Genomic DNA, 24005 nt, shown 5'->3' with positions numbered 1-24005 from the left:
TCTGTACTAGACCATGCCGATAGAGCAAGCAGAATCTCCAAATGGGGGGCACAAATCAAACAATTTGGGGTGAAATATCAAGCCCAAACAGTAACAAAAATCCAAGTGGTTGCAGATTTCTTAGCTGATTTCCCTTTAGACGATACCGATGAAATCGAAGAAATCCCGAGAATGGAGGACGAGCTAGAAGAACCTCCCGAGCTACTTCGGTTGGAAAATCAAAGACGATGGGAAGCTTTTGTAGATGGATCATGCAATTCAGAAATATCTGGCATCGGAGTGGTCTTTACGACCCCGACAGGCCGAAGGATCTTTTACAGCTTAAGGATAGAATTCCCCGCTACTAATAACATAGTCGAATACGAGGTAGTCATACATGCCCTTCGCGTGATAATCGCGTTCGGTATTACTGAAGTTAGACTCACGAGTGACTCACAGCTCCTCATCCGACAGATAGATGGAATGTATCAAGCCTCGGACCCGTGTTTACAGCGATATCTGCAACTCTCCAAACACTATATCGAGCAAATACCAAACATCACGTTCCGACACTTAAACATGAGAAACAACATGCACGCGGATGCCTTAACGTTCATATCCTCTATGAAGATAGATTTGGAAGCTACGAACGTCATAATCGAAAGGGTCATGCTTCCCTCCATACTCGTAGAAGGAGATATGGAAATTTTTAATGTAGACTCAACAAGCCAAGAAGAGGCCCTATCCAAGGACAATTGAAGAACACCAATCATGAGATGTCTAGCCAATGGCGATCTCCCAAGCGACCAACAACTCGCACACAAAGTAATATCATGATTTGGGAATTACTAGCTCAAGGACGACATTTTATAAAAAACAGTCATACCTGGGACCTCTATTCAGATGCCTTTTCTTTGCTGAAGGCCTAGAAATACTAAAATAAATACATTATGGTTACGCAGGAAACCATAGTGGGGGAAGATCCCTAGCTCACAAAGAGAGATTACAAGGATACCTTTGGCCTCGCATGAACGAGGACTCAAAGCAAATGGTTAATTCATGCTTAGAATGTCAAAAATTTGGCAAAAGAAGACACACACCGTCAATGGATTTAAAGTCCGTCCTAAGCCCTTGGCCATTTTCCAAATGGGGAGTCGACATAGTTGGACCCCTACGAATTGACACAGGACAAAGAAAATACTTAATAGTCGCCACTGACTATTCCACCAAATGGTTAGAGGCCTCAGCCCTCAGACACATTAGAGACCACGATATCTATAAGTTTCTCTTCGAACATATCATATGTCGTTTCGGTATCCCAGCCGCCATCGTATCAGACAATGGGGCACAACTCCGAGGGAAAAATATTAATCTCCTTTTTAACTGTTTCAAAATAAGAAAGAACAAATCCACCCCCATCTACCCCGAAAGCAATGGCCAGGCAGAGGTCACTAACAAAACCATCGCTGACATGCTTAAAAATAAGCTAGATGGGCTTGAGGCTAGCTGGTGTGAGAAGTTACATAACGTTCTCTGGGCCTACCGGACCACAAGAAGAGAAGCAACAGGGATGACCCTCTTTGCCCTCAAAGACGGAACAAAAGCGATCATACCAACCGACGCAATGGTCCCCACAACCAAGACCGAGGCATGGGAGAAAAACCTAACCTCGGACATGATACCTCCAAGCTAGAAGATCTCGAGGAAGAACAAGTATGGAAAATAGCTCTCAAAGAATGGAAAATTACCATCGGGGGTTAGCCCGAGAATACAACAAGTTTGTTCATCATAGGAAATTTAGCCCAGGTGACAAAGTCTGGCGCGAGATCCCGCCATACCAGCGCGAGTCACGAAAATTTGCTCCCATCTGGGAGTGACCACTAACAGTCATCGCCAAGGAAGGCGATGGAGCATATAGATTGCTCAAACCAAATTGGGAAGAACTAGAATGTCCCTGAAATATCAAATAACTCAAGCAATACAACGCTTAAACGACCTATCGCTTAAGAAGACAAGTCAAAACAATGGGGAATGAACTCCTACTTGTAAAGGGTCATGAAACCTTTCTTGAATACACTAAGGGTTTATAAACCCTTTTTTGAGAATAATAAAACTATCCCTTTTGTGCACTTGGTTCTATTTTTTGTTAGCTTACACTTGTTAATTTTTTATCTTATGATTTTTGCTTTAAGTTCTTTATTTCTTTTTTTTTTCTTCTTTTTTATCTTCCTTCTTTCTTGCATTTGCATATAGCATAATCATGTCATATTTGCATTATAACAAAAGCCCATCAAGAATATGGCACGGTGCTAGCCACACCTTCCATTCCACAACGAATGATGCGGTTAAAATTACCTAAGCTGCCCAAGACGGACACAAACCTAAGGCAATGCCATCTAGCCGAATGAAGCAAGATGAAGCGGGGGACACCCTAAACTACCTAAGATGGACACAGACCTAAGGTAATGCCATCACGATCATGAAATCGGATGATGTCCTGCCATAACAGGAGATACCCAGAATCAAGGCACTCTCCTTTAGATAAGGCGAGAATCACTTGACCGAGATATCTCCCTCCAAAACATGTTTAAGCAGACAGTGACTCAAATATCTGATTACTCGACCAACGGGCAAGTGTAACTTAAATTGGACACTATTGAAAAAGTCAAGCCCACGATGGCACCAGGAGAGAAGGAAATATCCTATACTCAACGTCCAACACTGTAAGAGATGCCTTATCCAATTAAGGGATCACTCATTGGATTTGTCACTCATGATTGGACCAAGAATACGTATAAAAACCCCTCAGATCCAGCAAAATAAACACAACAGGAGAGATAGTTCAACAAGGAAAGCTATCGTTCATTCCAATAAAATGTGCCAGTTACACGAGGGCATCTAACCCAAAGAACCTAAGGGGTTATCAAACAAAAAACAAAGGAATATTACAAATTATGCCTCGCCAACACAGTGTCCATCCGAGCTGGGGAAACCTCTGTCAGGAGCAACTACATCACCCGATTGGGGCATTTGCGATTCCAATATCGGATCGGCACAGCCTAGCAGGAGCAATCAACATTAAACCACCAGTAGCTTTCCCTCACTGCACAATAAACACCGGCGGATGCTAAGGCATAAAATATGGGTAGGTATATATATATATATATATATATATATATATATATATATATATATATATATATATATATATATATATATATATATATATATATAAATGTTTAAATATTAAGACATTATTTTATACCTCAACATCCTCAGCAGGTCAGGCGATATACAACCACCAGACGAAAGCATAAAAATATTTGTTAGCTACTAAATAACAACTCACACAGCAGCAAGAAATGTTTCTAAGCCAAAACAGGTGAAAAAATACATGGCGCAAAGTGTTCCCTAGGCCAATCGCTAGAAGAAACACTCTATATGAAGTGTTTCCAAGCTTGCCCGTGAAAAGAAATACAACAGCGAACACGAAATTTTCCAACAAAAATTTCAATACACTAGCAAACAAATCAATTCCTTTAAACCGTCAATAAGCTAAAGACGATATGGGAAAAGATAGGTCTTTCCGAGAAGACATCGGTGATGATCTAGAAATTAGATTAAGAAAAACCAAAGTATTAAATAAATGAGAGGACATACTATCATGCTCAAGAAAACACGAATAAGCACCTCGTTTCCATGGAGGACGGGGAGGAAAACGTTTGCTAGACATAAAAAACTCATATGAAGAAAGAAAGAAAGAAAGAGGGGCTTCGAACTCCACAGAAGGTATGAATAGAATCAATTCTCCACCCCAAGAGGATTTTTATAAGAATAAAAATCCTAGAAAAACCAACCAATATTTCCTAACCCAAGATGGTCAAGGCGTAGCAAACAAGACGACGGAAATCTCTAAGGAAGTCCATTAAAGAGAAAATATCTTCTCTCTAGGCGCCTCAAATCCAACCGATAAGTATGCATTAAAAATGCACACGTGGTGATAAAGACGGGGCAGTTACGAAGTTTTCTTCCCATCATGCCCTTGGCAAGTTGCAAAGAAAATGAGCAAAATGTGAGGGTAAATTACCCGATGTCCACGTGTCGACATCCCAAGGGATGGTTTCATGATGAGATGATAAAGTAGGAGCATCAAATCATATTCCGAAAAGCTGAGTTTGTCTGAATCGAGACGCCTGCTACAACGTCACATGAATGACGCGTGTAAGGAGTGGTCTAATCCGCTCATACGGTCAAGTCTAAAAAGAAGAACTGCATTTAATGGAGGATAAGAAGAGATATGGGTGAATCTACATCGTGACAGAAGGATCAGGCGATCTATATTATGACCCAGATATGATAAAACATGAGGTTCTCTTAGGAAGGGCTACACGATGACGAGCAGAGCGAGACAACTCGGGAGGAGAACCAAGCAAGCCATCACGAGGGATAATATAGAGTCTTTCTGAAGAATCAAAGACGATGTACGATAGCTCCACCACCACGGTAAGGCCATACCTTCACAAGTTTTATTTGTCTATAAATACCAGTCCATGTAGAAGGAGATGGACAACTTATGTATTATTAGATGGTCTTTTTACCGAGAATTCCTGAGAGAGATCTAGTCATAGAAATACTATGTGTCTGAGTGAGATTTGTAGCTCTTTCAAGGGTAAGACCCTAATCATAAATAAAGAATACATCTTCTTTCCCGTGGACGTAGGTTTTCATGGCCAAACCATTTTATATGCTTATGTCAATCTTTACTTTTATGTTCTTTAAATATTGTTTATCTTTGAATCTTGAATGTTTAAATAGTTTATAGCCTTTAGATTCATTTGGGTGTAGTCATCAGAAAAGATGCAACTACACAGATCTCCACCACCGTCTTCCTCTTTCTTGTCCATCACGGTTGACAACTTCCAATGATTATTCAATGATCAAGGTGTATAATCCATATTGGTATTTGTTGAATAATTAATTTGTATCGGCAAATTCATTGGATTCGACTGAGAAATAACCGATTGAATCGGCATCAGATGAATCACCACCACCATATCTTTTCTACTCCTCAAATTTCAAGGAGGTTTCTCCTCCCTATGAAGATGTTGTGAAAAACCAATGTCTTGCCTTGCTATTATTTCCGATCAATGGTAACAGACCTAAACAGTTGAATCACTATTTCAAATAAAATTTCATAATTTTCTAAATCAGGGGTTTCCGATGACGGAAATGGATATATAGAGACATTAAAACAGTTTGAGAGCTTTCAATTTGTACATGCGATAAACAAATTGAACCTCTTACTCAGAGAAATTGAAAGAATGGAAAATTAGGTAAAAAAAAGTAATCTGACGGCGCGTTGATATATATTGTTTGTGCGTGATTTTATTTTTGCAATAACCGGCGTTTCATGAACTACGAACAACTATGCTTCCGGTGTTAAATATTCTCGAACTTCACTGTCGGCGTCGGCATAACATTCAACTAATAATCTTTCGGGAGTATTTTCTTTTTAAGATAATAAAGGGAAAACTAGGAAAGATACGGGAAAAATGGCTGTAATGATTAGTTTTCTTAAATATTGTGCAAATTCAAATCGGCCTATTTTTTAGAAACGAAGGGAGGGAGTAACAAAACTTACTGATTTTACATGACTTTTGGCATGTTTTCAACGTAAATATTTAATAGAAAATGTGATCAACATTTAAGTCACACCATGACTTTGCAATTGAATTCGAATCATAATCTTGTACACCAGTAACACCGCTGTGACGCTGTCCAAATGGAACGGCAGGATATATAAGCAACAACTTGGAAAAATTCGTAAAGAGAAATAATTATGGAGCTTTTTAACAATACTTAATGGTGCAGTAAATATATATATATATATATATATATATATATTTATAAATGCACTAGTTTCGAGCTATAAAATAATATTAACTGCCATTTTATCTTATATTGAAGCATGAAGTCCAACTTCAAAGATGGAAAAAACGAGAAATAATTTTGGGACGTGGGTTTGTATAGAAAGCAAACAAGTAGAAGAATCTCCCGGTGCTTCTTGTTTCGCAGCCCAAGGCTTCTGGGGATGTGGTAGATGACCCTGGAAACGCATGTCTTTTTTAATATGAACCCTTGTTCAGGGGTAAATGTTTGTGAGGAGAGGTTCCACCACGACCGGATTGACATGATTGATTGTCCCTATTGCCTCTTGTCTCTCTCTGTAAGATGCCCAAGTAACCATATATAGTCCAGCAATGATAAGAGATCCACCTATGATGCTGCACATGGAAATCAGACAACTTAGCTTTAGTGTCAGGTTCTCATGGCCTAAGCTTAAGTATGCCTACAGTTGTCATTGAGTTTTGAAATATGCTAGGCGATGTATTAAACATATCACTGTATATGTTCACAGTTATCGCAACTTATATATTTTGTTAAGTAGATCGAATCCCTTGTCTTCCCAGTCCGGTTCTTCCACGCCGACAAACAACGTACATGCAGTTCAAATAGATTAAATACTTTGCAAAACCAGAGGAAGTGGTTGCCCACCCAAAGTTCTTGCTCCAAGGGTTACAAAAGTTTTTCTTAAATACCAACCCTTTTAACATAAACATAAATAGACAATGAACTTGTGGCTTTAAGATGTTTTTATCAGAATATAAACATAAGGAGTTGAGCAGAACCTTCCAAGATAAATGGCGTTTCCGAGGAAAATCTTGGACAACAATGCAGATGCAAAAGGTTGAAGTGGCATACAAAGAGCTACCAGTGCCGGTCCCAAAATCTTGTTCGACCATGTCGTGGCTCCATAATTAACAGCAGATGCAACAATTCCCTAGCAGGAAGAAAAAAACAAAAAAACAAAAAAACCTGTAGTTTTAGTTAATCCAGAAAGTCCCTGCTAGAACTAACTTTGATTAGATGCTCCAAATTGGGATGTAATATCTTCTGCGTTTACAGAAGCTCGCTCCAGCCATGAAATTGGGATTAATGGCAGTCACAGCCACAATATTTGATAACCAAATTTACAAAATAGATAAAATTGTTTTTCAACAATGGAAATAAAGCAAGCTGTGCATTTTATGGTACATTGGTACTTATTCATGCTTCTCTTTAAGCTGGACCACTAAACTTGGCCAACATTTCGGCACACTACATAAATAAAATAGGAAAATATAACTAGAAGTACTTACAGCGTATAGAACTGCGAGTAACTCAGATTGCGTCAAAGTCCAGACAGTATTTCCATCCGTTGCAGATATTCCAGCAATAACCATTAACATTGTACCAAAAAATTGTGAGTATGCAGTCATTGATAAGCTGGCCGGATACTTAAGTAGCAGCGGAGCCTGGAATTAGTAAACAATACAATAAAAAACATCTACAATTAGAATGATTCAAATTTCAGAAACAGGCATTACCATTTTCCATCACATATTATGAAACATCTAAATACCTGTAAGGATAGATAAGCAGCCACGCAAAAGCAGTTCCCAATTAAGCAGAACATCCCAATGTGAAACTTGGTAAGGCCAATATCCAACAAATCAGATATAAACCATCCAGCAGGTTCTTGATGCGCTCGGGCTATTATTTCATTTGTCGCTTCACCGTGCAACAACTCGCTAACATTGTTTCCGAATATAGCTGGACCTTTAAACAAAACCATTAGTATAGCTCCAGAAACACATACCAGTGTGCCACCCGCCTTCAGTTGGCCTTCAGTCTTTAGCAAATTCACTTTTTCAGTACTGCAAAAAATCAACCTCCCAAATCACCCAAATGAAGGAAAATACAAGAATGAAGTGGACAAAACGGAGGATGAAATTTGAGTTTACCCCATAAAAGCAGCAAAAACAAAAGTAAACACAGGAGTTGCAGGTTGAACAGCAGCAGCGGAAGTTGGATTTGTATAGCCAAGACCCATTAAAAACAACAGCTGATTCCCAAATACCCTGTTGACAAAATTGGACAGTGAAATCATGAAAAAGGAACGAAAATATAACATAAATTTGAAGAATGGATTGATTTATTACATACCCAGTTAATCCAAGGAAGAAGAAAGAGATGAGGAGACTAGAATTGATAGGAGGAAGAAGAATTCTTTTGTCACGAAAGTAAGCAATGGGTGCAAGTAATGAGAGAGAAATAAGATCACGACAAACACAGAATACAATTTGATTGATTCCAGCTTTGAGAGCAACACTTGATATGATATGATAACCTCCATATAATATCTGGACTACTGCTAATGTTGAATGAGCTTTCCATATTGTTTCCCTCTCCATTACTACCCCACCTGCCATTGATCAGGAGTTCTCTTCTCTGTCTGTCTGTGTGTGGATGGTGAACTTTGCCTTGGAGGAAGATGAAGAATTAGCGTGAACGTTTCTCAATGGAGTTTTTCAATGACATTTTATTCAACTAAAACGTACATTATTGTGCATAACACTCCTCGGCAAATGCTGAAATATTCCCTATACGAATATTTCTAAGAACACTGTTACGTCATCCCACTGATTACTCATTCGAAAAAGAACAGCTAAAGGATAGCGGCTGTTAAGAGTTCAACAAGGAGTACTATGCACAATGCTTTAATCGATTGTGTTACTGGTGGTACGCTTGAATCAATGTATGTTCGAGGCGACTCCTAATTACTACTGCAATTTTGGTTGTGCTGTCTCAAACTGCATCAAGAAAAGCACTCCGCATGGTCTTCTTGCTGATGAGGAAGATTGTAATTCTTACAGCGATTTTCGGATTTTTTTTTTTTTTTGAATGATTCTCTAGTCCAACTCTCAGATTTCCTTAACTTTTTTTTTGTATTAAGAAAAAAAAAACACCATTGAGCTTGACATTCCCAGTTTGAATGATTCTCTAGTCCAACAATTTAACTTTTTTAATATCAACTTGGCAACTTCCAATTAAAGGCTGCAAGCTTAGTTCATAGCTTAACATAAGTTAGGTCCATAGGCGAGGAAATAGAACTTCCGTGCGCAATAAGGCATCTACAAGTGTGAAAAAAACTGGAAGGAAAAGTTGAGAAAAAAAAAATGCGGTGAGCGTGGATCGAACACGCGACCTTCAGATCTTCAGTCTGACGCTCTCCCAACTGAGCTATCCCCGCGGTTGTGAAATTTCCCCTTATAATACAAAGAAACATTCTAAAATCTTGGTTATGACTGAAGCGGAGGACTTGATGTGTCGGGAAACCCTTGAACAAAAGAGTGCTGCAGGTTCTATATTTCATTGATGCTCTCCCCAAATGGTCATTCATACGGAAGGACATTTAGAGACTGATTCACCAGGGACACAATCAATTAAACATTGTAAAAACAAATGTTGTAGTTGACATTCATTCATTCTCAAGAACATTTCGAATCCTATCAATAGTTCCGGTGTGTACACAAAAACTTCCTTGATTCACTTTTTTGTAAAATATTATTCTTAATGTTTTTTGGACCGAGATAAGTGGCGTGGATAGCTCAGTTGGGAGATCGTCAGACTGAAGATCTGAAGGTCACGTGTTCGATCCACGCTAACCGCATTTTTTTTCTCAAGTTTTCCTTCCATCTTTTTTCACAGTAACACATTGTAGGCTCGTACATGCCATGGTGCGCACGGAAGTTCTATAAAAAGTTGGGCTAGAGAAACATTAAAAAAAAATATCTTTTTGAAATCGCTGTAAGACTTCGACATAATGTTCCACTTCAGCACGACAACTAGGAGTGCAGAAGTGATGCTGAACAGGGAGGGATTTCAGCCAAAGGGTAAACTGCAAATCTCCCATATCCATCGCAAGAAACTACTTAAGCAACTTTGTATATAAGATACAACGTATTAATTCATTCATTCCATTGCAAAGTGGCAGTAATATTGTGCAAGCAAATGTATAGATCCATTTTACTTAATTCATTGTTAAGGACTTACAGGGGACAATTACAGATCGACATTTTACTTAATTGGTACACTTTTTCCCGCAACGAGCATTGATACAATCATCCACTTGCTGAGGAGTGGCGGTTTCGTTGGCGCAGTTCAACATCCCACAACCAAGGCTGCAATAATCAGTAGTAGATGTAATAACCATATTATCTAAGGAAACCTCATGCTTGCCCTTACATTGTACCAAACAGACAATAGCACATGGAACCCATCCTACATCACCTTGACATTTCCTCATACATGTCGTCCAACACGCTGAACTCTGCCCTGCGAACATTCCCAACACTAAGATCACCCGAAAAAAAGACATCTTCAAATTCTTGCCTTCCATTTCTTTTTGGTACTAAACTCTTATTTTCTTAACTTTCTTTTTTCTCAATCGATTTTTCTCTGGAAATTTTGATTGAAGGAGATCCACATGGAGGACTAGTTTATAGGATTCGAGCCTAATCAACATTAAATGTGTGGATCTCAAATCATAACTCATGATGAACTTAAAATGGAAATATATCTCATGGTTCTTTTGCATTGGAACCATGATAAACTAAGGATTCACGGACACGCTAGAACAGGTACCTTGTCCTTTCCTAGCTGTGTCCTGTGTCTGCCACCAACCTTGATTTAAACTGTAATCACCTAACAAACATTCCATTTTCCATAAACACAATAAATTAATTCTAACTTGGTCCTCAAACTGAATATGCTTCTTCTGTCCACATTGTTTCCATCTTAGCTATTTCATCCCTTGTATAACCCATCCGTATCGACATTCAACGTAATTATGATTCATTATATTCCAGAATGCAGCACCTAACAATAACATGCTTTTTGTTCCTGAAAATGAACTATAATTTGGGGATCATTGAGGTACGAAAAAAGAAAAGCCCCAAAATTCTGGAATCCCAAAAAGGATATCAACAACAAAGCTTTTGGAATATGGCTCTTCATGGGGATTAGACTTCCCCCTCGAAAAATAGATCGTCAAGACATGTTCAAGGATCTTGTGAGAAATCATGATGAATTTCATCTATTCATTTTTTACGCAAAGTTTATGACATTGATCCTCAAGAGTCAAGACATAACGAAAACGGAAACACAAGTTAATAAAATCATTGTATCACGTTAGTAAAATAAATTCCAAAATAAATTGAATAAAGAATCACATTCATATTCTCTTATTTGATTACAAAATTCCTTAATTAATACATCGAACTAATAAATACGGAAAATGGGTCATTTGTCCAAATCTTTTTAAATCACGGTTCAAATGGACGAGTAAAAAATAGTTCAGGTGAAATGGCCAAAAAAAAATAGCAAGGATGAAACTGGATTCATCATGTGTTAATTAAAAATAAGAAAAAATATTTGAAAATGGGCACGATGAAACTGGTTACATCCTACCTATTTTTACATTTTTGTCCATTTCAAAATCTAACTGTCCATTTCACCCAGGAATTGTTGATTTTGGTCTTTTTAACCAATTTTGTGTAATAAATATGTAGAAGAAAGGCGTCTAATTTGTGCATTTTTTAGCGCAGTAAGAATTAACACAATGTTCAACCTGGTCTCCATGAGGATTCTGAGGAGTGCTGTTGTTGATGCAGTTTGCGGTAGCACAACCAAGCTTGCAATAGTGAACACCAAGAGACTCAATCTTGTTAGAAGGAGCCCCTCCGGATAAACATTTCTTCAAACAAGTAAATGGGCATTCAAGCAGTCCTTGCTGAATGCAGAACTCTTCCCTACGAACACTCCCAACATCACTATCACCATCAAAGAAATCATCTTCATACTTTTTCCTTCCATTGCTGCTACAAACTCTAGTTTGAATTGGCTCTTATCTTTTTTTTTTCTCACACTTTGGCTAATTTTCCGGAAATTTTTGATGGAAGGAGTTTTCGTTTGAGATGAAATTTATAAGGTATGAGCTTCCCAGCCCATGACACAATATGGCTCATCATGGCTTAACAATATCTCTGTACATCTCAAATCATAATTACTAAAGGAATTTCACAAATAATGATACCCCTTTTGAGAACCATAAAAATGGAAATGAATCATTTGAGAACCATAATTGATATACGGATGTCATGGCAACAAAGATAGATTTTTATTAAAGGGAAAGCCAAAAACATTTGGGGAAAGCTGACTTTAGGTCAAATATTGTTGACCTTGACTCAGTCACAGGGTGCAAATATAAATGTGTAAATGTTACAAATACCCTCTATTTTTGTTGACCTTCCACAAATACCCCCGAGGGGTAAAAAATATTTTTTTTTTGAGTCAATTTGAGAAAATTGCTTCCACTTTTTGGAAGCAACTTGTGCTAGTTGCGTCCACTTCCGGAAACAACTTGTGTTAGTTGCCTCCACTTCTAAAACAACTCGTGGTAGTTGCTTCCACTTTTCAGAAGGCAGGGTATTTTCAAAAATTGAATAACGAAATATTTTAAGGGAAAAGTTTTAAGGAGTACCCAAATAATGTACTAAAACTCATCCTCCCTAATGTCAGTTCTTCCTCTCTACCATCATCACAAACGACTAAAGTGATGGATTAATGATAGTTGAAATTAACGATGATAAAGGAAGAAAACATGGAAAATAACTGGGGCATATATGTCTGCTTTAGAATGATGCGGTATTTGTCCATTTGAACTCCCTCCGTCTAAGATGTGGTGCACTCTTTATTCTTTGACACTTCCAAATTCTATTAACTGCTTTATTTTTCGAGAAAATGTGGGAAGTTAAAGAAACAAAAAATAAATAAATAGTTAGATAATAAAAAAAATTTGGAAATTTTTTCCTACTTTATTTGACGTGTCATCATTTAAAAAGGGGCCACATACTCGACCACATCGTAGCCGCACAATGATACCCCTTTTGAGAACCATAAAAATGGAAATGAATCATTTGAGAACCATAATTGATATACGGATGTCATGGCAACAAAGATAGATTTTTATTAAAGGGAAAGCCAAAAACATTTGGGGAAAGCTGACTTTAGGTCAAATATAGTTGACCTTGACTCAGTCACAGGGTGCAAATATAAATGTGTAAATGTTACAAATACCCTCTATTTTTGTTGACCTTCCACAAATACCCCCGAGGGGTAAAAAATAATTTTTTTTGAGTCAATTTGAGAAAATTGCTTCCACTTTTTGGAAGCAACTTGTGCTAGTTGCGTCCACTTCTGGAAACAACTTGTGCTAGTTGCCTCCACTTCTAAAACAACTCGTGGTAGTTGCTTCCACTTTTCAGAAGATAGGGTATTTTTAAAAATTGAATAACGGAATATTTTAAGGGCAAAATTTTAAGGAGTATTCAAATAATGTACTAAAACTCATCCTCCCTAGTGTCAGTTCTTCCTCTCTACCATCATCACAAACGACTAAAGTGATGGATTAATGATAGTTGAAATTAACAATGATAAAGGAAGAAAACATGGAAAATAACTGAGCCATATATGTCTGCTTTAGAATGATGTGGTACATGTCCATTTGAACTCCCTCCGTCTAAGATGTGGTGCACTCTTTATTCTTTAACACCTCCAAATTCTATTAACTGCTTTATTTTTCGAGAAAATGTGGGAAGTTAAAGAAATAAAAGATAAATAAATAGTCAGATAATAAAATTGTTTTGGAAATTTTTTCCTACTTTATTTGACGTGTCAGCATTTAAAAAGGGATCACATACTCGATCACATCGTAGCCGCACCGATTTGGACTAAACCAACAATTTTAGCTGTCCTTTGCTAGCAGATTTGAGTGGTTTCTGCGAGAATATAACCCATTTTCTGATTTAAAAATGTAGTCAAAATTTCATAGAAATAGAGTAACCCTATTTGATCCCTTGTGTAATCCGCATATATAGAAAATGGATATATGCCTCACAATGAGTGTTGTCACTCTTTGTAATTGTTACCCTTATAAACCAAAATGAATGGACATACCATACCAGGTACAATGCATGACATGTGTCCAACTCTGATAGATTTAGCCGGAATGCAAAACTCATTAATATGCACGAAATATTATTTAGTACTTTTCTCACAAGGCAAGTGTATATGCCCCGGCCCATAAGGAGTATTCTCACTCTTTCTAATTGCAACCCTCATAAACCAAAATGCATGGAAAGAAATGACATTATAATAGAGAAGAAACAAAGAAGAAAAACTTTAAATTCTCTTATTTTGGATATCAAGTTGTTGTTACTTAGTTGGGCTGTGAATGTTGATTTTTTTAAAAACATCAAGTTTGATGATTTTGTTTTTGATTGGGTGAGTTTGTCTAAGGAGTAGTTCCTCGTAAACTCCCTATTCGCCTCTCTTTGTATTTCTTTGGAGGGTGCTATCGTGACATTCTTTCTTATTTATTTTGATTTTTCCTATTTCAAAAAAAAAATACATTGTAACCCTCATAAACCACGGCAACTTTATCATTAATTAATTGTTCCCTGTTTAACTCTCTTACCTTATCAGCCGCGTGTTTGATCCATGCTCATGGCATTTTCTTTCTTCTTCTTATTTTTCTAAACTCTCTGGCTATTTCTAGCGCACACGGACGTTTTACTTGCTGCCATATAGAATTGCAAGTTGGGGTTTTTCTTTTTTCGCAACTAAAAAGCTAATCTCAATAGTCACTGCACTGGCATAACTTTGGACAAGGTTAGCGCGGATGCCCAGGGACCGGAAATGGAATACTAATCCGAGAGTCAGTTCTCTAGCTTGATATTAGCCAGCAGACGAATGATAAATCTATGATGTAGAAACACAAAATCTGGGCAAATACAAAACATAAAATCTGAGGAATCTGAAAGTTGTACTGGAGAAATGAAGATCCAAAATAAATTGATTATTGCATTAAATTCATATTCTCTCTTATTGATTAGGAATTCCATTCATACATCGATTGATCTAACAAATTGTCACACAATTTGGGCCTTCAATTGTTGCATTTGTTATCGCAGTAAGAATTAACACAATATTCCACTTGGTCAACCCGAGGATCCTGCGGAATGCTTTTCTTAATGCAGTTGGAGACAGCACAACCAAAATTGCAATAGTAATTAGGAGTCACGTCGACTATACATTTCTTCAAGCATACAAAAGGACATTTAGCTCCTCTTCCAGCAGCGAAACAATCAATTACGCATTGTCCATAACACTCTCCGAATGCAGAACTCTTCCCTACGAACAATCCTAACAATACTATAACCATTAAAGAAATCATCTTCAGATTTTTTACATCCATTTTCTTACTGATTAGCTTCTAGTACTTGGTTAACTACCCAAAGCAAACTCTCTCTTTTGAAACTGTGATGGACAGACTCCCCTAGAGGACTAATTTATAGAGTTCAAACCATGGATTGATGACATAAATGATAATTCTAGGCAAGATTTTAAGGAAAGATATCTTCTGGGTGGCAAATCTTCACATTGATATCCACATTTAGTGATATTTTCGTTATTAAAACACATGATACGATAACATTGAATGTTAACGCTGTGCAATGTCCCATATCATTTCATCTGATGTGAAGATCTCTTCTTGCAGCTATAGAGGTTACAAAGGAAATAAAATGCGCAAACTAGCCCTTTTGAACCAAAAAAGTAAAAATAGGGCATGCAAACCTTTTTTGCAGCAACTATTTAAATCTAAAATAACTAATCCAAAGCTCCTAAACAAGCACTTTCTGCACTTTGTACCGTGACAAGTGCTTCTTAGCAGATTGAACAATCTTTCAATCTTGATCTATTCAGCAGGGATAATACCTGGAAATCGAACAATCATGTAATGGTCTTTTTTTATGCAGTACCTTCCGCTCATTATTCAATTCGAGCGCTCGAAACTACTATATATATAATCCAACCACGGAACAGTACACTATCCTACCTCAATTTGTCGATCGCAAATAGTTATAGATCATATTTCAGTGTTAGTTTAGCTTTTAATCCGATTAAATCACGTCATTACAAAGTTATATGCATGTTAAAGAATGCGAAAGACGATTATGACATACAAATCTACTCTTCGGGAACATGTTCATGGAAGGTCATTAAACATTCACACTCGTTGCCTAATATATGTGGTTCTGGTGTCTTTTGGAATGGATTTTTCATTTGGCACAATGTAGGTAACTCTTTGGTTTATTTCAATGTCGAGAAACAAATATTTGCCGAAGAACCGATGCCAGGCTGTTTACTTCCGAAATCAAGTAAGACTAGTTTGTATTTCGGTGAGTGCAAGGGTCATTTGTATTATGTTGAGCTTTCTAAACATCCGGTTTACTTAGAGCCGACCATCCTTATCTACGAGCAGCATTACAGTACTGGATGGCGTGCAGTATACAATATCGATATCCGTCGATTAAGAGTTTTATGTTTGAAGAAGATTGAGTATAATTTTTAAAAGAACGAGGTCAAAGTGTTACTTATCGATGGCGAAGAAGCAGAAGAAGAATATGATTCACCGAAGTTGGTTTTACAAATACGGGATAAAGTTCTTTCTTTTGATCTTGGAGATTTGGAGAGCATTAATGAAATTTATGATACAGAACCTAAACTACTCGTTATTCAAGGTTTTCGCATTGTAAAGTCGTTCATGCTTTCCGGTATATCCAGTCATTTGCTTCGGTCTGATGATGAAATTTAACGCTTTCGTTGAAGCTAAGCTCATGTGAGTTGTATCAACTTTGGTATGTGTCTATACTGTTAGTTTGAGCATTGGTCGAAGAAAAACAAAACAAAGTTGGTTTTGAAGTTGTTAAGCTGAGAAGCTCGTACACTTGTGAGCCAGTTCATAAATTCTTTTCTTGTTTTTGATCTTTCTAGGTAGAGGGCTGTAAAAATTGATTGAAATAACAATGTAGACGAGTTTCTTACAATAATCAAACTTTGAAGGCAAAAACCATTATTTAATTATGTCCAACACCACTGAAACTAACACTGCAAAATGAAATTCAGCTGACAGACCATACTCATAAACAAGTAATCACAAACCAACAACAATCAAACATAAATGCAATCATAATCAAACGTCTCGCTCTTTCACAATAATATCTTACCAGATAAGTGGTGTAAGAGTGACAAGAAACGCAAGATAAACAAAAAGAACGCTGATTTGCAGTTTCAAGCCATATGACGCAAGAAGAACAACTCTATCAATAACAGGACCACAAAAAACACCATATTTAGTTTTTGTTGTTCTGTCACTTTGGATACTAATAGGAGTAACACTTGAATTTGCAGTGATTGTGAACGGAACCCATTGATAACCTCGTATATTTCCTAACATTAAATGCTTATGTGTTGTCCTGCTTCAATACGCACTTCAAATGGTTCAGGACATAATTCATTAGAATGACCAATGGAAATCTCCATGTCATACTCGGAACCTTTTTTTAGCGTAACTGTTGTTTGTATCCCACTTGATTTCCCAGAAACAAGCTCGACTGCAGCATTTCCTCCAAGAAATAGATATCTATTCTCTGTAGCTACGTATTTCACCGTTCCTAATATTTCCCATTGGTTTATTGGTGACTGACTTTGATTTGATTCTGCATCAATAAGAACGCCACCAAAGGAATTGTTGGGAAATGCTGGCCCATATTTGAATCCATCATTCGGCAACAAATTCTTTTTTCTGCTGTTTAACTCAGGCGGGAACCCAAATCCACCATTATCTTCTGTGTCGGTTATATTAGAATGTTAGCAAAAAGTTACATATCAACTGATGAACGTATATATATATATATATTACTTTTTTTGATGAAAAAACATATGCATCAATCACATACAAGCGATTCTCAACTCGGAGTTGTTTGGGTTACTAATATAAGCAAGGTCTCTGTGCCGGGTTTCATGAGCAACTACAACCTACTATTTGCTCAAGGCTATCGGGTTATGTCCCTGTTAGCCATACTGTTGCGAGTCTTTCTCAAGACTCTCAACTGAGCCAGTCTACAACAGCAACCGGTCTACAGCCTTGTAACTAGGACTTATAGTTAGAAAAAACTTGTTCTTTGTTTGTTACCATCTATAACAGTTTCTAAAATAGTTCTGATGAACTATCAATATAAATAAGAAACTCATCTCCACACATTTGTTGTGGAAGATATTCATCTATATCCAGTGTTCTAAGTTGGTACCAGCTTGTCGATCCAACGCTTCCGCAAAAACACAAAAAAATACCCTACAAAATAAAATCCCTAAAACACCACTAATGGCTACAACAACTAGCCTTCGACAAATCCAGATTCATCACTTGGTAACTCTCAAACACACAGAAACCAATCATCTTCTTTGGAAGACATACTTCAAACCTATCCTAAAGGGATATGGTCTCACGGGTTTTATTTATGGAACCAAGGTAAAACCTGCTAGAACCCTACCTGATAGTGATGATATCAACCCATATTTTTACAGAACATGAGGCATGTGATTCACTGTTGGTTGGATGGCTAAACTCCACTCTTACACCTGAAGTGCTCGATGAAGTTGGTGGACTGGATATGGCAAAGCAAGTCTAGGATAAGCTAGAAAGCTATTTTACACCAAAAACCCTTGCACGTCAGGTGAATCTGAAAAGGAAACTTCATTCACTACAGAAAGGTAACAAAACTCTTAAACAATTTTTGCAAGACGCTAAGAGTTTATTTGAGCAGCTTACTGCATCTGGATGCACGGTTTCAGATGATGAGAAGAAACAGGCCATTAGTTATGGTCTAAACCAAGCTTATGATTCAATTGTAACATCATTGAGCACTGTTGAAAATCTGTTTATAGATAGATTCTATACTCATTTACTAACATTTGATATACGGTTAGAACAACAGTTACAGTCGTTGCAGCAACCTTTGGCTAATGTAGTTGTTGCGAGTAGCAAGCCTGATCAGAGGCGTTTCAACAATCATGGGAATCAATATCCAAACAACAATAATCAGAATAACAAGAGGAACAACAAAAATAATCCGAGAAACAACAACAATTCTTAGCAGCAACAAAGAGGAAATCAGGGAGATCAGATCTGTCAAATTTGTAAGAAGCGGAATCACACGGCAAATCGGTACTGATTTCGATACTAGAAAAGCAACGACAATCAACGTCAGCTTGCAGCTTACATAGCATTACCAGGTGGACAGAATGATAATGGTTGGGTAACAGACACTGGAGCTACTCACCATCTTACTGCAGATTTGAGAAATCTCACTATTCCTCATGAGTATGATGGTACTGAGCAAGTACACGTTGGTAATGGTAATGCACTCAACATTGCCAATGTTGGTAATGCCTCATTCCTTTATAAGTCAATATCTTTTGTTTTGAACAATATTTATCATGTTCCGCAAATAAAACAAACTTGCTGTCAGTTTCTCAATTCTGCAAAGACAATGATGTATTTTTTGAATATCACACATCTTAATTTGTTGTAAAGGACAAGCAAACGGGGACAACACTGCTACGAGGGCTGAATAGGAATGGTTTCCACGTCTTTTTGGGAATAGACATGCTAGAACCTTCAATAAAGCCGCAAGCTCATGTCTCTTCTACTCTACCACTGTGGCACCAACTTTTAGGTCATCCAATGTTGCGTACAGTCTAGGATCTTCGATGTCTACAACGCAGATTATGGACACACCTAATGTTTCTCAGGCAGTTCTTCCACAGACTTCAATCTGCAGATACATCACGATGTTCAGCAGGAAGTTGAACATCCAAATCAGCAAGTTGCAGTCACTCATCCCATGGTTACAAGGGATAAGGCAGGAATCTCAAAACCCATTCAAAAATTGTGCTTGACAGCAACAAAGTATCCTCTTCCTGAGTCTGATTTCATGGAGCCAATATGTTTTCCTGCTGCGAACAAAGATCCAAAGTGGAGGGGTCCGATGGATGATACATGCATGCATGAGCCGTATGTGGAGCATTGGGAGCTGGTGAAGAGGATCATTCGTTTTCTGACGCATACCGTCGACTATGGTTTACATCTAAAATCATCAAAGGACTTCTCGTTACATACATACTCTGATGCGGACTGGGCTGGAAGTCTAGATGATCGCAGGTCTACAAGTGGATATTGTGTATACTTTGGTGGAAACTTAATTCCTTGGAGTGCCAGAAAACAGAATATTTTCTCTAAATATAACACGGAAGCTGAGTATAGGGGAGTTTCCATTGCTACCTCTGAGGTAATTTGGATTCAGTCGTTACTTAAGGAACTTGGTATTGCTACAACAACTCAAACGATGTGGTGTAATAATCTTGGTGCGACGTATATCACTGCAAACCCTGTTTTCCATGCACGTACTAAGCACATAGAGATCGACTATCATTTTGTGCGAGAAAGAGTAACTGACAAGAAGTTACAGGTGCGGTTCATATGTTCTAAAGACCAACTGGCTGATATATTCACGAAGGGGCTCTCTTCTCCAAGGTTTCACTACATTCGGAACAAGTTGCACATTCGTCAACTCCGGTACAACTTAAGGGGAGGTGTTAGCCATACTGTTGCGAGTCTTTATCAAGACTCTCAACTGAGCCAGTCTACAACAGCAACCGGTCTACATCCTTGTAACTAGGACTTATAGTTAGCAAAAACTTGTTCTTTGTTTGTTACCATCTATGTAGCATCTGTAACAGTTTCTGAAATAGTTCTGATGAACTATCAATATAAATAAGAAACTCATCTCCACACATTTGTTGTGGAAGATAATCACCTATATCCAGTGTTCTAAGTGTCCCGATAATAAAAATTGAAAATCAGAAGAGTAAACAAAAAATGGTACTAAGCAATGCTCTTCTCATGTCCAAAACATTGACACGGCAATGCAATGCCTCGAAGACATGAGAGTGTCTAGTACTTAGTGACGGAACATGTTCCATCACCAAGTACTAGACATGTTTAGGATTAACGTTCTTACACGCCACTTATCTTGGTCCAAAAAACATTAACAATAATATTTTACAAAAAAAGTGAATCAAGGAAGTTTTTGTGTACACACCATAACTATTGATAGGATTCGAAATGTTCTTGAGAATGAATGAATCCAAAAGCACACCACATTTAGTCATAACAATGGTGTTACTAGTTTGGCGAGATTCTTGACTTTCAAGAGTCAGATTAACTAACTCTTCGTTTCCATGAATACCCAAAGAAACACCATGAGTTTGCCAACTACTTTAATTCTCAGTGAATTTGTCATTAAAAGTGACAACAACTGATTTATCTGGAACAGATACGGTCACACTAGTATGATTGGCACAATTTGGTTGAGCTGGTCGAAGATTAAATGTAAGTAGATAATGATGTGATTCTTTATTTGCTTTAAATGTTTGATTAATATTTCCATTTTCTCCTAAATATATTGGATTTCCTTCTTCACTCGAACTTGATGAAATGATATACTTTACGGTTCCTTGATATGACCATCCTGGTATGGAGTTGATTGTTGAATTCAGTGCTATAAATGGGTTTGTTGGTGGTATTTCAAAGTCCGGGTTTTGAAGATCTATATAGGAAAAAACAACAAATTATTAGTTGAACTTGTAAGTTTAGTGAGAAGAATGAATGAGAGAAACACATTTATGATATTGTTTTCATATGCATTACCTGGAAATGCACTTGCTATCAGAAGTTGAAGGAAAAGCAGTCCTGCAGCTCCCGCTTGCCATATCCCCATTTCTCTTGTCTGACAGAGAAAGAGCTAGAGAGATGTGTCAAGTTATGTACTTTTCTGTACTTTGGTTTGTATATTTAAAATGATACGAAAATGGTTTGACTTTTAATGAGATACACTAGTATGTCGACATTGTCCATTATATCCAGAGTTAGAAGTTTCAAGGAAGATTGTTGGGATAATGGACAAAATCAATGCAAAACAGGCAAGAGCCATGTCAAACCAGTAGACTTGAATGTAGGTTATTTTCTTTTGAAGCATATTCCATCGTTCATATTCAATTTTCAGAGATGTGAAAATGTAGTATACAAACAAGTGGGGTGATTAGGGTGAAGTAAACTCCAACCTATCGACCATTATCTCCGGTTTTGTTCTCCGAAGAGTGAAACCTTGTTGTGATCTCACATGATATTATTTGAGATGTATGACTGACTCTATGATTCATACATGCATGGAATGTCAACTACAACATTTGTTTTTACAATGTTTAATTGATTGTGTCCCTGGTGAATCAGTCTCTAAATGTCCTTCCGTATGAATGACCATTTGGGGAGAGCATCAATGAAATATAGAACCTGCAGCACTCTTTTGTACATCTGACTCTTAATCTAGTTTTGTCACTCTTGTAAACGGTGTACTGATAATTATTTTTTACACAGTAACCCCTAAGATGTTTCTTAAATGCCTTCTTGTTATTAAAAGCATACTTTACCTCAATCTTTGTAGGATCAAGAGGAGCCACCTCTTCTTCTACAGGGAATAATGGTTCTTATTCTTCATCACCGTGCATATTGAAGTCTTCTTTCCAGTTCTTGTAATCAGACTTCGCTTTCACATCTTTATCATCTATTTCTTCAAGACAATCATTATTATCATTACTCCCACCATCATTAGAAACTGTAATTAACAAACAACATCAGAGTGTTAGTACATTTAAAGAAATGGGAAATAGACAATAAGTTATAAACATCAAAGGGTTAATACTTCAATACCTTCTTCATCATCTTCTTCACCGCTGCTTGAATCACTACTTTCATCTCCAACTTTATATGTCTTGACAATATCTTCATAATCAATATCATCCTCTTCATTACTGTCATATATTGGTGGATCATTTGGGTCTTCAATGGGGTGACATTCATCCACAGTAGTGTTCTCTAACACCACATTCTCCTCATCATCATCACTGCTGACCCCTGCATCATTGTTGTTCACTGCATCAGTATTCTTGACTGCATCAACCCAGTAATCATGGTTAAAGTTTTCAGTCACTTGAATTGGTACACTGCTAGAACCCACAACACTGGCTTGACTAACGCAAGAATAACCCTGAGATTCCATTTCATTTAACAGATCCACAAACAATTTACTAGATACTCCTCCATTTGAGTTTTCAAACTTTGACTGAGCTTGCAACTTTGGTGATCTCCTTACAGTCTTTTCTGGTGATCTCCTTACAGACTTTTCCTTTGAAACTGGCTTTTTAGAAATCCTCTTATGGGACTTCTTTGGAGTCTCATCAATTACTGTCACTGGTTGTTCCATTGCAGCCTCAATGAAGTCATTGTCATTACCGAATTCAGAATTTAATATCTTCAAATGTAAACATATAAATCCTTTATCATCAGGTATTGCATGCTCCCAGAACTTAAATAAGTCCTCATTACTATCCATAATCTCAGGCAAACATGGTTCTATCATCCAATATAAACTAGGAATTTCATTTTCAGTTAGGCGCAACTTAACACGCAACATCTGCTCAAATTCATTAAGGCCAATTTTTTCTCTATCTATGTGAGGGAAGAACAAAGTCGTATTATTGTCCAAAACCAACATGTTGATGTCTCTATATGGATAATATGTTTCATCACTGCATCATAAGTAAACAAATGAACTTCAGAGAACTCATGCTTCGATTCACTATGAACTTTACTGAAACAATCAAACCCTAATTAAAAATTACAGAAAAATTTCAGAGAAAATTTAACCCTAACTAAATCAGAAAACAAACCAAACATCAACTCATGCTTAGATTCAAAACCTTAACATGCAACAACGTCGATTTAAGTAACAAAGACAAAAAAAGATAAAAAAAAAAAAAGAGATGGGTTTCTTCAGAAATTGAAAAAAACGAAGTTAGGGTTTTAGTAAAACATACAACTAGTTGTTCTTCCCGTTCTTTTTCTTCTTCATCTTGAACTTTACAAAACCCTTCACTCAGATTCACAAACTAAACCAAATCCCTCTGTAGAACCCTAGTTTTCTCTAACCTAAGTTTCTCTGCTGGAAAAAAGAGACACGGAGAGAACGAAATAAATGAGAAAGTAAAAGCCTTGATGTGGTTTCATTCCATGAAGGATAGGATAGTAAATTAACACACTGCCACGTGTAATAATCTCGTGA

General features: G+C 37.2%; 1 protein-coding gene and 1 non-coding gene across 4 annotated transcripts; both read right to left on the bottom strand.

Annotated features, from left to right (window-relative positions):
- Nucleotides 1–5896: 5896 nt before the first annotated feature.
- LOC113308258 (WAT1-related protein At3g45870-like) lies at nt 5897–8301 on the bottom strand. 3 transcript variants are annotated; one of them, XM_026556744.1, is made up of 7 exons: nt 8026–8301; nt 7824–7940; nt 7623–7736; nt 7442–7541; nt 7179–7334; nt 6669–6820; nt 5897–6263 (listed from the first exon to the last, which is right to left on the bottom strand). In XM_026556744.1, the coding sequence occupies exons 1-7, from the start codon at nt 8289–8291 to the stop codon at nt 6122–6124; spliced, it is 1047 nt and encodes a 348-aa protein (XP_026412529.1). In that variant the 5' UTR covers nt 8292–8301; the 3' UTR covers nt 5897–6121. The 3 variants fall into 3 exon arrangements, with proteins under 3 accessions (XP_026412529.1, XP_026412528.1, XP_026412530.1); XM_026556743.1 differs by having other exon boundaries at nt 7442–7736; XM_026556745.1 differs by lacking the exon at nt 7824–7940 and having other exon boundaries at nt 7442–7739; nt 8095–8301.
- Nucleotides 8302–9039: 738 nt separating this feature from the next.
- On the bottom strand, nt 9040–9112 carry TRNAF-GAA. The gene has a single exon. It is a non-coding gene; the product is annotated as a tRNA-Phe (tRNA).
- Nucleotides 9113–24005: the final 14893 nt, after the last annotated feature.

The sequence above is a fragment of the Papaver somniferum genome, chromosome 9 (genome assembly GCF_003573695.1).
Source record: "Papaver somniferum cultivar HN1 chromosome 9, ASM357369v1, whole genome shotgun sequence".
NCBI classification, from domain to species: Eukaryota; Viridiplantae; Streptophyta; class Magnoliopsida; order Ranunculales; family Papaveraceae; genus Papaver; species Papaver somniferum.
This window is presented reverse-complemented; position numbering and strand designations above follow the sequence as displayed.